Genomic DNA, 18,249 nt, shown 5'->3' on the forward strand with positions numbered 1-18,249 from the left:
ATCCAAGTCCTCTGAGTTCCTACACCTCCTTTACGATCCACAACATCGGCAGCATGGTGCCGATCAAGCTGAAACGATCGAACTATCTGCCATGGCGTGCGCTATTTGGCCCAATTCTACGGCGCTACAAGCTCCTTGGAATCATTGATGGTACTGATGTATGTCCATCGCCATTCCTACCTGATCGCAGCATTAATCCTGCCTTTGAGGAATGGTACGAAAAAGATCAAAATCTCTTGATCTGGTTCAATTCCACACTTTCTGAAGAAATCATCCCCTTCACGGTGGGTGTTTCTTCGTCTCGCGAACTCTGGTTGAAGCTTGAACAGAGATTTGGTGGAATTTCAGAGGCTCATATTCATCAATTACGGTCGCGTCTCCAATCTGTTCAGAAAGGTTCTCGCTCCATCTCCGAGTATCTTCAAGAAATTAAGGAAATCTCAGACTCCTTGCAAGCTGCTGGTGCCTCCGTTTCTGATCGCGACCTAATTGCAGCCACACTTCATGGCTTGCCTGATGATTTTGAGTCCTTCATTGACTCAATCATGCTTCGATTGTCCTCTACCTCTCTTGATGAACTCCATGGTCTTCTTCTCACTAAAGAACTGTCCATGGCTCGACGCAAAAATATCAGTTCCTCCTCTGCTGCTGAACCTTTTCAAGCCTTCTCGGTGCACTCTCAGCCTCCTCTGCTACCTAATCCTTTTGTGTTTGCTGCTCAGCACCAATCTTCATCCTGGCAACAATCAAAATCTGCAAATCGTGGCAAACATAACAGAGGCCATTCCTTCTCTCACAGAGGCAATCGCAATTTCCAAATGAACCGTGGCAATTACTTCAACACTCATGGAAATCGTAACTTTCAAGGCTCTCGTCATCCTCAAGGCTCTTCCCATTTCAAAGTTCCCTGTCAAATCTGTGGTTCTAACAGTCATGAGGCTCTTGATTGTTTTGATCGAATGAATCCTGACATCTGTGGTCGGATTCCTCCAGCTAAACTCGCTGCTATGTATGTCAATCAATCTGCCAAACCAGCTCAGCCTTGGTTGATTGACTCGGATGCGACTTCTCACATTACTAATGATGTTGCCAACATTTCTTCTCCCACTCCCTATACTGGTAAAGATAAAGTGTATATTGGTGATGGTAAAGGTCTTTCTATTCATCATATTGGTTCCTCTGCTTTGCATACTCCTCATACTTCCTTTAAGCTGCAGAATGTTTTACACGTTCCCTACATGAAACATAATCTCTTGTCTGTTTATCAGTTTCTCAAAGATAATAACTGTTCATTAACCCTTGACCCTTATGGATCCACTGTCAAGGATCATATTTCGGGGAAGATGCTTTTGCGGGGACCCGTTAGAGATGGATTCTACCCTCTTCAAGGCTCCAGCACTTCTTCACTTTCTTCTCCCTCAGCTCTGCTCAGTGTCAAGGCTCCTGTCAAAGTTTGGCACCGACGCTTGGGTCATCCATCCTCCTCTATTTTCAGAAGGGTAATTTCTACTAATAAACTGGCCTTACAAGGCAAGTCTACTATTGATTTCTTCTGCTCAGATTGTGCTATTGCCAAGAATCATAAGCTTCCTTTTGGAATTTCTTCTTCAACAACAAATCACAGTCTTCAACTTCTACACTGTGATTTGTGGGGTCCAGCGTCTATTATCTCAAACAGTGGTTTCAAGTACTATTTGCTCATTGTTGATGACTTTAGCAAATATAGCTGGTTCTTTCCTTTGAAGTCCAAGTCAGATGTTTTTTCTACATTTGTTGTCTTCAAATCTTATGTAGAAAATTTACTTGGAAATAAAATCAAAGTTTTGCACTCAGATTCAGGGGGTGAATTCATCAGTACCTCTTTTGCTTCCTTTCTCAGTACACATGGCATTTTTCACCAATTTAGCTGTCCACATACCCCTGAACAGAATAGTTGTGTTGAGAGAAAGCACATGCATCTTGTTGAGACAGCTCGTACTTTGCTAGTTGTTTCTCATGTTCCTCATGTATTTTGGGTTGAAGCCTTCTCCACTGCCATCTATCTTATTAATCAGCTTCCCATCTCTGGTATTTCCTCATCACCATGGGAATTATTATTCAAGCAACCCCCAGATTACTCTAAACTTAAAGTGTTTGGTTGCCAATGCTTCCCTTGGCTCCAACCATATGTTCACAGCAAATTAGATGCCAAGAGCAAAAGTTGTATTTTTCTCGGATATAGCCTTCAACACAAAGGCTATCGATGTCTTGATCCCCTCACCACTCGACTTTACATCTCCAGACATGTTGTCTTTGATGAAAGTTCTTATCCATTTCAATCCCTGCAGCCTCCCTGTTTCTGTCCCAACCCATCCTCACCAGCAAGCTCTTCCTCTTTGGATCTTTATTTTGAGAAATATATTCCCCATCTCTCTACTAGCCGTGCACCATCTTCTTCACCTGTTTCTCCTTCTGCCTCCGATTCTCCCCATCCTTCTTCTTCTCAACCCATTTCAGTCCCTGCTGCTTCCAATTCTGACTTTGTTTCTGAATCCTCCACCTTACCCTTAAGTCAGTCCAATCCTCCTCCTCTTCCTCTTAATTCTCATCCAATGATCACAAGATCCAAGGCTGGCATTTATAAATCTCTCCCTCATGCCTATGCAGTAACTAAGCATCCTCTTCCTGTTGACACTGATTATGTTCCCAGTACATACCTGCAAGCTTCTAAGCATACTCATTGGCGAGCTGCAATGCAAGATGAGTATAATGCATTGATCTCTACTGGTACTTGGTCCGTTGTCCCCTCTCATCCTTCCCAAAATATAGTTGGATGTAAATGGGTGTTTCGAGTTAAGAAAAAGGCTGATGGCACCATTGACAGATTTAAGGCCAGACTAGTGGCAAAGGGTTTTCATCAACAAGAAGGTATTGACTTCCAAGAGACCTTTAGTCCAGTTGCCAAGCCAGTTACCATTCGGATCTTACTCAGTCTTGTTGTCCAACATAACTGGTTTCTCAATCAATTGGATATAAGCAATGCCTTTCTTCATGGTGACTTAAAGGAGGATGTCTACATGCAACAACCTCCTGGGTTTGTTGATCCCAATTCTCCTACTTCAGTTTGTAAGTTGAAGAAATCCCTATATGGACTAAAACAAGCTCCTCGAGCTTGGTTTGATAAACTTTTTCAAGCTCTTCATTCTCTTGGGTTTCAACAATCTTCATCCGATGCCTCATTGTTTGTTCTTCATGGTCCTCATTTGGTTATTGTTCTTGTGTATGTTGATGACATTCTAGTAACCGGTCCTCACTCCCAAATCTGTCAACAGTTTATCACCCAACTCAGTTCTCAGTTTCCAGTAAATGATCTTGGTCATTTACACTACTTCTTGGGCTTAGAAGTACACAGATCCTCCCATGGCATTTTTGTTCATCAATCCAAGTACTTAATTGATCTTCTTAAGAAAACACACATGGAGGGTGCCAAACCGTGCTGCACACCCCTTAGTTCCACAAAATTAGATAACAGTGGGTCTCTCTTGTCCAACCCCACTGAATATCGTTCTATTGTTGGGGGATTACAATACCTTACTTGGACTAGACCGGATCTCGCTTTTGCTATTAACCAGATCTGCCAATTCATGCATGCTCCCAGGGAACAACATCTTCAGGCAGCTAAACGAGTTCTCCGATTTCTTAAAGGTTCTCTTTCCCACGGTTTATGGTTCACAAAGGGTTCAACCCATCTTTCAGCATACTCTGATGCTGATTGGGCTGGCTGCACTTTTGATAGAAGATCTACCAGTGGCTATTGTGTGTTCTTAGGCTCCAATCTCATTAGCTGGAGTGCTAAGAAACAAAGTACTGTTGCACGGTCATCTACAGAGGCTGAATATCGCTCCTTAGCTCATACAGCTGCTGAACTTACTTGGGTTTGCAAAATCCTCAGAGATCTTCACTTCCCTATCCCTACACTACCTACACTTTGGTGTGACAACATCTCAGCCATTTCCCTAGCATCTAATCCTGTTTTTCATGCTCGTACAAAGCATGTTGAGATTGATTACCACTATATTCGAGAATAGGTTCTAGCTAATCTTCTCAAAGTTCAGTATGTTTGCAGTGCAGACCAATTAGCTGATCTTCACACCAAGTCCTTATCCAAAAGTCGATTTCAGTTCCTGTGCTCCAAGCTTCCCATTGGAATCTGTTCTGATTCCCCTTCTAGCTTGAGGGGGTGTATTAGGGAAAATGACAAGTCACCCATTTCAGTTACTGTAAAATAGTATGTTATCTCTAAATGTAATTAGCTGTGCTAATGTTTGTGATTAGTTAGAACTGTTATAAGGTAGGTAGTTAAGGGGTATCTTTGTAAATAGCCAAAGGCTATATATATGTCTTCACAGTGTACAAAATAATTAATTTTCAGAAATACAATTGGAAAGCTTACAAAGGAAGTTTCCAGTTTCTATATACCAAACCCTTTATTTCCATAAACAATGGCCTACGTTTACGTGAAGTTTGAACTGACTGATGTTGAAGAATTGGCGGATGAGTTGTGGTTAAGGATGAAATACCTCTTGAACTTGGAGCGAGCTGATTCTCCTCGAAATGTACCAAAAATTGAGATGACTTATAAATTTGATCTACCTAGCATTGCTCGTAGTTTTAATTATTGCTCCGTGCTTACAAAATCTCTCTTGTCATCTCACAAAATTTTGGGCTAAACTTCATGTTCCGGGTTATATATTTTCGAAAAGGAAATAAACATACTGGTTTGATCATTTGAAATCTGAATTTTTACTTCATTTTTACAAACTCTGATTTACAAGCGAAAATCAATAAAAACACAACAATGTTCTGTACAAAGTGAATTATGCAATTGATCTTCTATTTCTTTTGCTGTGGAAGGCCATTGAGCAATTGATTTCTCCCGGCCAAAACCTTGTCGAAGACGGAATCCACCTCCTTTCCCAAACCGTCCACAAACTTCTCAAAAACTTCTAATTTTCTTCTCAATTCCTCAGCTTCTGCTCCACCGTTTTTTCCAATTCCGATTGCCGCTGCAAGGCCAGTCACGGCATCATTAAGCTCCTTCACCTCCTTCAATCCACCATTTCTCTCCATTATTTCACTCACTCTCGAATTCAACCCCGAAAGCAACGAGTCAACAAACCTTCCACCAGAATTCCTCACCTCCGAGTATGGCTTGGGATTCCCAGCTAATCCAGACATCAAAATCCCACCTAGCCAGAATACCATTCCCTGCATAACCTCCAAAGCTTGATGAATCACTGTTTCCTTGCTAATCAAGCAGCTTCCTTTCGCAACCTCTTCATTTCCTTGGCATCTGATTCCGTTGCTCAAACCCTTTGGTTGGAATTGGATTGCCTTCAGATGCTCCAAAGCCGAAGAAGGCGACGATTTCTCCACCAGGCTCAAACCATGAGCCAGCGAAACCCTAGCCTTCCCAAGATTAGACAGAGAAGAACTGACAGAATTGCAAAGCTCCAACAAACTCAAACTGTATTTGAGGTACTCATCCACAGAAGCAGCTTCCCATCTGCTCATTGGAAAATCTACTTCCACAACCAGCTTTGCAAAAGCACTTTGGACGATGGGTAGGAGCTCAAAGCACTGTTGAATCCATGGAAATGATGGAATCTCTGACCCTGCAGATTTTGATGAACTGAGAGGCAACAACTTTTTCAAGGAGTTTGAAACATGGGTTTGGAAGGCATCCAGAGATGCCGATAAGGCGGGTTCCGACGGGTGGTGGTGGTTGTGGTGGTGGTGGTGGTGATTCTCCAGCTTGGAGTAGATTTGGTTAAACATTGCAAATTAATGAGGGTTTTGGTATGGAAATTTGGTTTGTGCTGCGTTATATAAGTTGTGGGGTTTGGGTTGAAAAAGTCCACATGGCGTGTTCGTTTTGGCTGAACACATGGACACAGAAAAGATTTGAAACCCGGTGCGTGCCATTAGGCCAATTACCAATTGAAAATTATAAAAAACCGAGGGACATTGGCGGCGGTCAAATGTTCTTATCTTGTTCGTTTGTACTAATCCTTGAAAGACACGATTTGGAGCAATGCAATTGGATCCACTTGTTGTTGCCTTCAAATGCAAGCTAACATATAGGAAGGATCGAGGATGGAGATTGTCTATTATTTGTCTTGCAAAGTTGAGCATCTAAGTAAGTAATGTTCTTCAATCCCGAGCATGTTTCATATTAGTGATGTTACTCAGTTTAATACGTGAATAACACATATTAAATGATATATAAGCATATAATGTTGGATCGAAGTGATTGTTGCATTTCCCTTTTCACAATATGTGTTCTAATTTATTTCTGGTCTTAAGTTTTGAGAATTCAAGGAAAATTAAATGATAGAAACAAAAAACTAATGTAGGAGGAGAAAACGATAATGAAAGCTACTACTGTTACTTGAGAGTAGGAACGATATCACATTAAGATGTTGGTGTCCAACTCAAAACCATTTGTATCATGACATGTGGTGTACCGGCTTGTGTTCAAGGTACACGAAAAAACTCTCCAGATGCAGCACATTGGTTTATATAGTCGGTACCTTAAACCGTAACATTACTTGTATTGTTTCACGGCTTTACTATAATAAGATTACTTTCTCAATGTTTTTGCTTTGTTTGTAAAGGTCCTCTCTATTGCTTGTCATCAATTTTTTATTGCCAATTAACCGGTGACTATGAATGTTCATATCAACTAAAAGTTTTAAACGTATGTGACAATTTACTCGTTTGCATGTTATTATTTACTTTTTTTTTTTTTTTTTTAAAGCATGTTTTTAAACTTTGTTATTTAGAAAGTTAAAGAAATTAACCAAAAAAAAAAAGGCCCAATACGAGTTTTGTTTTGGTTTATGTCACCGCAGTACTGCAAAGCCTCCTTTTGTTAAAGACGATTGACTTAGACAAAACAAGAAAATTGACATTCATTTCTTCCTTTAAAATACTTTCAATACAATGAATATCATATTCAAGTCAATCCTCTCCAACAAACGAGTCCCAAGTGTTTTTTTTGGAAGTTCAGGTTTGGCTCAATCAGTGTTTAAATTTTTTTTTATACATTGTTGATATTTTCATGATAAATCCAAAAAATCAAAGAAAGACATGAAAATTAGGGGTGATGTCTAAACTTCAGCTCATATCGAAGAAACTCTTAAGTTTAGGACCTTTATGCTAAAATCGACAGATATTGTCGATATTTCTTACACATAATAATGGAAAATCTCTTATATTTCGTCCAAACTAATGTTTGACAATCTCTCAAACTTCATTTTAAATTTCTATTATTTCAAATGAAAGCAATATCAATATTCAATATATCTGTCAATATTTTTATAAATTTACATGTCGATATTTCCACTGATACAGATCTTTTAAACACTGAGCTCAATTGGATTGGTACTAATAGAAAATGTGGGAAACCGTCAAACTCAGAAACATGAGTCCTGGGAGAAGTAAGGGGTCATCAGAACTCCCATATGTAGGGAAAGAAGGAGAGGAAAGACAAATTTTGTTCCATACAAAGTAAATACTAAATCGTAAGTCAACATACTGTGTGGAAACGTGCATTTACCACTTAAATAGCGTGTAAACGTGCTTCTTCCAGTTTTTTAAATTGCAATTTGCTTCCTGTAGTTTATAGAAAAGTTAAATTATTTAAACTAAAAGTTCCCATTGTCTGATACACAAAAGAAAAGAAACAAAAAACTATATATAAAGCTTTTTAGTCAACGACATAACTTCTCAATTTGGTATTTTATTATGAAAATCAATTCAAGTGGTCATTGTAAATTATTTTGGTTTTTCTGTGAAAAATTTATTCATATTCTTGTTAAATTGTCACATGAACGACCATGTAATAACCTTTTTAGGATTTTGTGAACCAACCCAGCCACATAACGAGGATATTGACAGATTTTCCACGGAATAAACAAAATCATTTACTCATGGCCACTTCTATCAGTTTTCATTGTTAAAAACCAAAGTGAAGGTTTATGACGTTTTCATGAAACGTTTTGACTAAAAAACTAGAATACATGAAACTGTTGCAGTCATATTTAGAATAGAAATGTGATTGTGTAAATCCTAATGTATCTAGGGGTATCTTGTAATATTCCCTTTAGTAGATATTATCTTATTAGAGTTGTAATCCTATTAGGATAAAAATTTAACCTATCATACTACTATAAATAAAGGCACAATGAGATGAAATACAACACACCTCACTATTAAATATCTCTCTTCTCTCTCTTGCCGCCGGCCTCTCCCCTTCTATTCCCTTAGAATAGTTCAGTCAATTAGGCCTACAACACGTTATCAATACGCTCTTACCAGAAGCTAAGGAACTGAAGGATCGTAGGATGAGGCTTTCTTCTACAAAATTCAAAGGCTTTTATTTGTTTTTTGTCAATTAGGTACACTTAAAATAAAGTAAAAGATATTTGAAACGTCCACGAAGTATGAAACATTCCCCACTATGCATGAACCCCTATATTTATATTTTCCTTCCGATATATATAAATATTGTATATGATTTATATATTTGTCATTATACATATATATATATATATATATATCCGTTTCATGCATTATACAATTATTATTTTGCTATGTGGGATTTGGGAGTCAAAGCATATAAATAAATTAGAAGCAATTTAGGATTTTTTCAAACCCTAGAGATGTCAAGAAAAAAAAAAATGGGAAACATGCAGCATGGCTGGGGCTCGCCACTGCGTTGCCGCTGGCACCACCGCCGACAACCCCAGTTGGCCTGCAGCCCAACCGCATGGAGCACACCATCAAAAAGACATCGTTGTGACGTCTGGACTATGGCAGTAGCCCTTTGGGCTTTGCTGTGCCTGCACAAACACCAAGCTCAGCCTGGTAAGGGTTACCATGGGCCTGCAGCCCCTCTAAGCCCAAAACTAGCAACTTTTGAGTTGTTGAGCTTTGTCTTAAGTCCCTGGCCCAAACCTGCAACAAGCTCGTAGCTTGCTAGGTTCACCCCATGCACCAAGCTCGTCTGCAGCAAGCCCGTATCGCTTGTTGGGTTTTGCCCAAGTCTTGCCCGACTTGCCTATAGCTTATGCTGCTGGGCTTGACTTGCCCCAACCCAAAAACCTGGGAGCCAGCCTTGGCTGGGCCTCCTGCACCAACCTGCAAACCAGCTTTAAGCTGGGCTTGCCTCATGCCTTATTTTGGCCCAAACCAGTAGCTTTTGTTGCTGGGCTTACCCATACCACATGGCCCTGAGCCCTGTAGCTTTCCCACGGCCCAATGGCCTGCAGCTGTGCTACAGGGCTCGTACCCACATTGCAACTAGCCTACTTTATGCTGGGCCGCGTTATCTTTTTCGACCCAATGCTAATTTTTGGCATTCCCACGTTATAAATCATACCCAACTTTGGTTTACAATAATTAATTCTAATTTAATTATTACTTGGTTTATCGCTAACCGAAGCTAATATGATCTGTTTGTCATTATTTTGCTTCCACGATTAACCCCGTTTGGTCCGATCTATTGAATTAATTAAAAGTGACCAGCAATCCATTAATCTAATAATTAATCCAAAATAATTGACCTGAAAATCACTTTTGGACATTAACAATTCAATAAATTATTTTTATACTTTGAACCATTGACATCCTTTCGTTGTCCCAAAACTCTCACACTTGAGCTCCCGAAGAAACTCATATCCAGTACACTTAAATCAGCATATTGCATTATTTGTTCTTGCCGGAACCTCTCCTTTATGAACTAATCGTTCATAAAACTAAATTGAACCTGTAGTTTCATATTTAGTGCCTTTGAAACCCGAAGTTTCATTCAAAACTTACCACATGAAACCTGTAGTTTTCATGCTTAAATTAAACCAATACATATCTATAGAACCCAAATTTTCTATGATGTTTGTCTATGGCTTTCCATATGACTAACCACGTTTTTGTACCCGCTGTTTTAGGGACTTGTCGAACTTGAACAAGCTCGATTTCACCGCTCTAGAAGTACCTAAGACGTGAAACTCCATCTCATTGCAAAGGGTATTAGAGCCACCATTGAGGAACCTATCGACGATGAACCCGTCGACGAAGATGAGAAGCTATGATCATCATCCGAAGACACATCTATGATGCACTGCAGACCGAGTACCTCGTTAAGGAGGATCCACTCACCCTTTGGCTTGCTCTGGCCGATTGTTTCGATAACTAGAAAGACATTTACTTGCCTAAAGCAAGATATGGCTAGCAGCATATACGCTTCCAAGTGTTTAAGTCCATGAATGAATACAACTCTGAAATTTGTAGAATCCGATCACTGTTTAAGTTCTATAAAGTGGACTTAAAAGACAAGGATCTACATTTTCGAAAATGAAATAAACATTGGTTTGATCATTTGAAATGTGAATTTTTACTTCATTTTTTTCTATATACGTACAAACTCTGATTTACAAACTAAAATCAATAAATATACAACAATGTTCTGTACACAGTGAGTTATACAATTGATCTTCTATTTCTTTTGCTGTGGAAGGCCATTGAGCAATTGATTTCTCCCAGCCAAAACCTTGTCGAAGACGGAATCCACCTCCTTTCCCAAACCGTCCACAGACTTCTCAAACACCTCTATTTTCCTTCTCAATTCCTCGGCTTCTACTCCGCTGTTCTTTCCAATTTCGATTGCTGCTGCAAGGCCCGTCACTGCATCGTTAAGCTCCTTCACCTCCTTCAATCCACCATTTCTCTCCATTATTTCACTCACTCTTGAATTCAACCCCGAAAGCAATGAGTCAACGAACCTTCCACCAGAATTCTTCACCTCCAAGTATGGCTTGGGATTCCCAGCTAATCCAGACATCAAAATCCCACCTAGCCAGAATACCAATTCCTGCATAACCCCCAAAGCTTGTCGAATCACTGTTTCCTTGCTAATCAAGCAACTTCCTTTCCCAACTTCTTCATTTCCTTGAAATCTGATTCCCTTGCTCAAACCCTTTGGTAGGAATTGGATTGCCTTCAGATGCTCCAAAGCCGAAGAAGGCGACGATTTCTCCACCAGGCTCAAACCATGAGCCAGTGAAACCCTAGCCTTCCCAAGATTAGACAGAGAAGAACAGACAGAATTGCAAAGCTCCAACAAACTCAAACTGTATTTGAGATACTCATCCACAGAAGTAGCTCCCCATCTGCTCATGGGAAAATCTACTTCCACAACCAGCTTTGCAAAAGCACTTTGGACGATGGGTAGGAGCTCAAAGCACTGTTGAATCCATGGAAATGATGGAATCTCTGACCCTGCAGATTCTGATGAACTCAGAGGCAACAACTTTTTCAAGGAGTTTGAAACATGGGTTTGGAAGGCATCCAGAGATGCCGATAAGGCGGATTCCGACAGTTGGTGGTGGTTGTGGTGGTGGTGGTGGTGATTCTCCAGCTTGGAGTAGATTTGGTTAAACTTTTGCACCAAGAGAACCATTGCAAAGTAATGAGGGTTTTCGTTTGGAAATTTGGTTTGTGCCTTGTGGTTGAGTTGTTGGAAAATGTGGGTTTGTGTGTTATATAAGCTGTGGGGGTTGCGTTGAAAAAGTCCACATGGCGTGTTCGTTTTGGCTGAACAGATGGACACAGAAAAGAGTTGAAACCAGGTGCGTGCCATTAGGCCAATTACCAATTGAAAATTGTAAAAACTGAGGAGGGACATTGGCGGCGGTCAAATGTTCTTATCTTGTTTGTTTGTACTAATCCTTGAAAGACACTTTTGGAGCAATGGAGATTGTCTATTATTTGTTTTGCAAAGTTAGCATCTGATTAAGTGATATGCTTTTTAATTCTGAACACGTTTTTTTGCAAGTGATGTTACTTAGTTTGGTACATGAATAACACATATTAAATGACTTTTTTTTTTTTTGGTAAAACATATTAAATCACCTAAAAGTACATATTGTTGGACAAAGTGATCGTTGCATTCCTCTTTCGTCAACATGCGTATTTTAATTTATTTCTAGTCTTAAATTTTGAGAATTTAAAGAAATTAAAAGACCAAAACAATAGAACGTGTAGAAGAAAACGATAGTGAAAGCTACTACTACTAGTTGAGAGTAAAAATGATTTCACAATAGGATGTTAGCATCCAACTCAAAACCATCTCTATCATAGCACGTGGTGTACTGACTTGTGTTTTGTGTATACAAAAAATTCCCTCCAGATGCAGCACATTGGTTCCTTTGTATATGTTTTTATTGGTCGCAGTTGCTGCAGCAGCGCATTGTTTGTTAGTCGGTAGCTTAAACCATAATGTTACTTGATTGTTTCACGGCTTTACTATAAGAATATTACTTTATTAATGTCTTTGTCCTTATCGTTAAAATTCAAAGTTTTCAAGCCATTTTCATTAGTTTTCCTATTTTTTAATGCCAATTAACTGGTAAACTATGAATGTCCATATAATCTAAAGGTTTTAAACATGTGTGGCAATTTACTCTTTTGCACGTTATTATTTATTTACTTCTTGTTTAAATTATGTTTTTATATTTTGTTATTTAAAAAGTTAAATAAATAAACAAAAACACTGCCCACTACGAGCTTTGTTTTGGTTTATGTCATCGTAGTAGTACTACAAGGCCTCCCTTGTTAAAGATGATTGGCTGGGACAAAACAAGAAAACTGACATTTATTTATTCTTTCAAAATGTATTTAATACAGTGAATATCATATCCAAGTCAATCTTCTCTAATAAACAAGTCCCGAGTGTTCCTTTTTTTTGAAAGTTCACGTTTGGCTCAAACAGTGTTTGAAATCAACAGATATTGTCGATATTTCTTACACACATGTTAAATAACGGAAAAACTTGTATATTTTGTCTAAACCAGTGTTTGACAATCCCTAACATTTCATTTCAAATTTCCATAATTTTTATCCAAAGTAATCAATATCGATATTTGATATATCCATCGATATTTTTATAAATTTGCATATTAATATTCTACCGATACTGCTATTTTAAACGATGTCTCAATTCGATTGGTACGAATAGTAAATGTGGGAAACAGTCAAACTCGTAAACAGAGTTATGAGAGAAGTAAAGGACCCTCAGAACTCCCAAATGTAGGGAAGGAAGGAAGAATCTGGAAGGAAGGAAAGGAAGGACAAATTTTGTTCCATACAAAGAAAACACGTACAGGCTACAAGCTACGGCTGTACTGAAACTAAATACTAGAATCCCAAGTCAACGCACGTTTTTGTTTTCCGTGATGCAACTATTTGCACCCACTGCACACAAAACTGCGTGCGTGGAAACGTGCATTTACCACTTTTTTTTTTTTTGGAAACAACGTGCATTTACCACTTAATTGGCGTGTAAACGTGCTTCTTTCAGTTTTTTAGGTTGCAATTTTGCTAACTGTATTTTATAGAAAAGTCAATTGTCTAAACTAAAAGCTCCCGTTGTCTGAAATACAAAAGAAAAGAAAAGAAAATATAAGGCTTTTTAACTAAAATGATTTTTGAAACTGAGATAACTTCTCACTTTGATTTTTTACAATGAAAATCAATATTAGTCGTCAATGAGTTTGTCCACCGTAAATAAATTTGGTTCTTCTATGAAAACTAGATCAATATCATCACTAAACGGTCACGTGAATGACTACGTGACCACCCTTTTATGGATATTCTTGTCAAACCAACTCATCTACTTAATAAGGATATTGACAGATTTTTTACATAAAGAACAAAGTGATTTACAGTGGATAAAGTTAAGGACGCTTTTTATCGATTTTCATTGGTACCGACCAAAGAGAATAGTTATGACAATTTTATAGAACATTTTGGCTAAAATGATTTTTGAAATTAGGATAACTCCTCACTCTGATTTCTGACAATGAAAATTGACACAAGTCGTTGATGAGTTTGTCCACCATAAATTAATTTGGTTCTTCTGTGAAAACTATATCAATATCATCACTAAATTGTCACATGAAGGACTACGTGACCACCCATTTATGAGTATTCTTGTCAAACCAAACCCTCTACTTAATGAGGATATTAACAGATTTTTCACATAAAGAACAAAGTGAATTACAGTGGATAAACTTAAGGACGTTTTTTATTGATTTTCATTGTTAGCGACCAAAGAGAATAGTTATGACAATTTTAGAGAATATTTTGGCTATAAAGCCAAAATATTAAAGCTTATTTTCATACTTAATTGGGAAACAAAAGTGAATTACCTGACACTTTATAAAGATCAAGGAAAACTCTACCAGCAGCAGCACAAGACCACTCTTGCCACTCCTGACAAAGCCTTCTCGGAGTTTATGAACGGGAATGAGCGGATCCTCGTTCGGGATCCTCAAATCATGTCCGTTCATCGTACATGGTATGGTCAGAAATAATTTTAAATACTTTTATTTAAAATTAAATATAAATAATACCTGACGAAAACAGGCTGCACGATGTACTACAGCAAGTCTTGCACAGCAAATTCTAAAGCAAAAATCATTTTCTTTTCTCTTCCTGTAAAATGTTTATGAACAGAAATTAGAAAATGGAAGGAATCTACTACTGCCTAAGAACACACCACACAAGCACCCCAGCGCGACCCTGTTCAATAATTGAGAAATCGAAGCACTATCTGTTACCAAAGAGTCAACTTCTAAGGGGCTTAGCCTTGCGTATGTGACCCATACTATTAACAAGATCTTTCCGGGTACATACAGGGAATATATTTATCTTCTTGAGCACTTTCAACCGCCATAATACATATGGGAAACTAAGCTGATCACGAGAAGTGAACCGAACCACCTCGTTGAACCAGAGGCACATAAACATATTAGTCAATGGTGTATGCTCCCTCACGATAACAGATGCTTCAGATAAAGCTGCACAGGTTAACGACACAATGGTTCAGTACAGGAACAAAATGCAAGACAATGATATAACCAGCTTTGTAGTTTTGGAGTTTTTCATATTAAGTATGGTTATTTCTTAATTCTCAAGTATCCAAATAAGCTTGGTGGCAGACAGCGAGGGAGGGCTCATAACCCACTTTAAACACAAATTGGGAAAATATGAATCTGAAGTAGACTGATGGGGAGCGGACTGGCAACTGGAATCAGTGTAGGGGTATATGATGCGCAGAGGAGCAAGTTAAAATATGCAGAATTGAGGCAATCAACAGATTGTTTCAAATTACGAACAGACTGATAAGAAAACATGAATAAACAGATTGATTTTATATTTCGACTACTCTTCTCAATGTCAAAATTTTAAGATATTTACATTCGGTAAAACCCAGGAGTAAGTCACCTTATATACAGAATTAAGGAAAGCAATAAGGCATGCAGTAGGCTTAACTGCTCCTGCTTCAAAAAGATGTACTCAACAAAGAAGCAATGGAATTCAAGAATTGCTACAATCATGAAGCATCATAAATAGCAATATTTCATAAGAGAGATCAAGCCAGAACAAGTGAAAGAAAAAGAAGCATACCCTTCTTTCCGTTGAACCTCTTGTCATCTGGCAAGCCATCATGGCGGTATTGAGTCAATTGCACCTCAACTTCTTCTGGTTTGGCCTTGTTTTTTTTCACAACAGCCTTCGCTTCATCATAAACGCTACTGCGAGCTCCATGTTCTGAGATCGCAAGTACAGAATTTGAACGCCAAAGTAGGGCGTCGAGCACACCTAAAGGGTCCCTCCTAAATTGGGACTTTGAATCTACCCAAATGGAATACTTTGCACGAGGAAAAAGACGATGGGGCAACATCTAACACCAGAAAAAATATACGAAGTCTCAGATAAATATCCACATACACCTATACATGATATTTGGCTAGCACTTGTAACAGAACTTTTTGGATATTTGACATTTAGCTTAAACCTATTATATCATGAAGAACAGATCCAGCGTCCCTTTGATTAATATTGTTCTGCTTAAATTATTGTACTTTACTTGACTTATTAATGTAATTACAGAAAATAGGTTCCATGTTGCAATAGCTTTCATGTATCATGAAAACAAAAATGTTTGCAAAAATTAAAAAGTAAAGAAAATGACAGATGACAAGAGATAGCAACATGATCAGGATAAATTTTTTAAATTGAACTTAAACAAACTAAATGAAAATAGAGAAAAAGATAATAATTTAACCTAACTCTGAAAGTTGTTACCTTTGGGATCTTTCCGTTTAACCTTTGGTCCGAAAAGGGAAGATCTTTAACAACCACAATGCGCCATTTCCCAATAAATCCATTCCCATCAATTCTATGTTCAGCCGCTTCCTGTGTACTTAGAGTAATTTCATCCCAAAAAGCGACATAGCAAACCTGCATACATTCAGTACTCATAAGAATTTATAACTTTGAAGCTAATTAGTAATATTTGACTGAAAAGACAAAAACCTTTCGAAGTGTTGCATCTGACATTCCAATAGGCTGATAAAGATCATCTCCACCACCAAATGCACATGTGGACACTACAACCTTGCAACTATCCATGTACCCCTTGTCTTCATTTGAGATTTTAAACCCTCCATTTTCACTGTAGAAACCACAGTTCATAGTAACAGTTTCATTTACCTGTGAGCAACAAATTTCTAACAATATGAACACCGCCTCACAGTACAAATTATTATTATTATTTCTGTTTAAAATCGGGCAAAAAGTAAAGACCTCAATGTGCTTCACAATGAAAATAACATCTACATCAAAACCTAAAGAAAATAGATGCATCTTAAAATTTGACCTTTAACATGACAAAGACCAGATAGAATACTAAACCAGTTCAAAGTTTCAAAACAAAGATGCAGCTTATAACCTTAAACGATTTCGCTCTCTGATCCAGAGTTTGACTTCCGGTAAATGAATTAAATCTTGGGGCCTGTGTGTGCTCCTGAGAAAGACTGTTGTTCCCTCCTGAAAACGGAGTGTCATTCTCTGATATGTATACCACTTTCTTAACAGGAGTATTGGAATCTTCGCGAATAGGAATTTCCAGATGCTCAAGTTCTTCAGGAGATAGGATGTCCAAACAACCTAACATTACCGCAAATTTTCGTCACATTTCAAAATGCTTCAATACTCCAATCCTAAATAAAATAAAATTTTCCAAATACAGTAAAATGCACAACCCAATTATCAGTAACACTAAAGAAACAACAAAGCAAGCTCGGCAATCACTCCGAATCGTTAACTAATGCGGGTGCCAAGCAATGCATGATAATCGGCATTCGGGCAGTCCCATTAATCTAACAGGCACAATTCTAGCTTACACTCATTGAAATTTACAACGTCATTAGAAAAGTAAGTAACTTACAACACTATGCAGATTGCAGAATCGTTTCCTTATATACTCTTTAGAAAGAAAAATTAAAGATTTTGAACTCGTTCTTAACACAATTTCGATTACCCATTGTACAATTGCATCCGAAACGTATGGCAATTAAGCAAGAGTTGAACTTACGTTGTCTAACGCCTCCAACAACCCGAGTCGTATGATCGAGCCGATTCAAATTCCCCTCCGATTTCTTCTCCAAACTCGAGTTCTTCACCGTTTCCGCGCCAACCAAACTCGGCTTTTCCGGCGCACTGAGTTCCGATTTCACCACCAAACTCGGCTTCCTACCAATCCTCGAAACCTCGTATAAGAGCAACCCAAGGGCCGGGAGAAAAATGAGAAGTGCCCAGTACCTGACGAGCTTTCTAGCGACTCGGTAGAGGAACTCGTTCTTGAGTCGGTGGCCGAGTTTCTTGCGCTTTCTTCGAACTCGAACTCGCATCCGGCCGAGTTCGTCCGCTTCGTCGTCGGAGACTGAGATTGATATGCTGTTGTTGCTGAACATTGACGACGACGGCTTCGACCGCGGAAATTGAAATCAGTGACTTGGAAGTGGATTTGGGTAAATTACGGGCTTTGAGATCAAATTTTGCGAAGTATGAGCTCCTTTTTCCTGCTGTGAAGTTTCTCAGCGTAGGACGGTATGAGCCGGAATCGATTTCTTACGGTAATTTTTTTGGTAATTGCCACGATATAACTATTTTGTTTTCAATTTTTATTTTCTTTAATTTAAATTGAAATTTTGTTTGATAAGTATTTAGGAAAAAAAATTCTCTCCGGATCCTTTCACCAAATTCATCAAGATCATAAATTTGGATCCTTAAAATTTGATTCAACGGCTATAAATAATAGTTCACTTTAAAAGTTATAATAATTTTAACTGTTGAATCAAA

General features: G+C 38.3%; 3 protein-coding genes across 3 annotated transcripts; all 3 read right to left on the reverse strand.

Annotated features, from left to right (window-relative positions):
- Window positions 1-4,872: 4,872 nt before the first annotated feature.
- On the reverse strand, window positions 4,873-9,216 carry LOC137733516 (protein BPS1, chloroplastic-like). Its single transcript, XM_068472662.1, has 4 exons — window positions 9,148-9,216; window positions 8,922-9,049; window positions 8,733-8,797; window positions 4,873-5,654 (listed from the first exon to the last, which is right to left on the reverse strand). The coding sequence occupies exons 1-4, from the start codon at window positions 9,214-9,216 to the stop codon at window positions 4,873-4,875; spliced, it is 1,044 nt and encodes a 347-aa protein (XP_068328763.1).
- Window positions 9,217-10,537: 1,321 nt separating this feature from the next.
- On the reverse strand, window positions 10,538-11,500 carry LOC137733517 (protein BPS1, chloroplastic-like). The gene has a single exon (XM_068472664.1). It carries the CDS (start codon window positions 11,498-11,500, stop codon window positions 10,538-10,540), a length of 963 nt encoding a protein of 320 aa, XP_068328765.1.
- Window positions 11,501-14,436: 2,936 nt separating this feature from the next.
- On the reverse strand, window positions 14,437-18,005 carry LOC137735247 (probable hexosyltransferase MUCI70). The gene is made up of 6 exons (XM_068474658.1): window positions 17,483-18,005; window positions 16,838-17,055; window positions 16,423-16,599; window positions 16,192-16,347; window positions 15,511-15,787; window positions 14,437-14,900 (listed from the first exon to the last, which is right to left on the reverse strand). The coding sequence occupies exons 1-6, from the start codon at window positions 17,859-17,861 to the stop codon at window positions 14,668-14,670; spliced, it is 1,440 nt and encodes a 479-aa protein (XP_068330759.1). The 5' UTR covers window positions 17,862-18,005; the 3' UTR covers window positions 14,437-14,667.
- Between the last annotated feature and the right edge of the window lie 244 nt (window positions 18,006-18,249).

This window comes from Pyrus communis, chromosome 5 (assembly GCF_963583255.1).
Source record: "Pyrus communis chromosome 5, drPyrComm1.1, whole genome shotgun sequence".
In the NCBI taxonomy this organism is placed as follows: Eukaryota; Viridiplantae; Streptophyta; class Magnoliopsida; order Rosales; family Rosaceae; genus Pyrus; species Pyrus communis.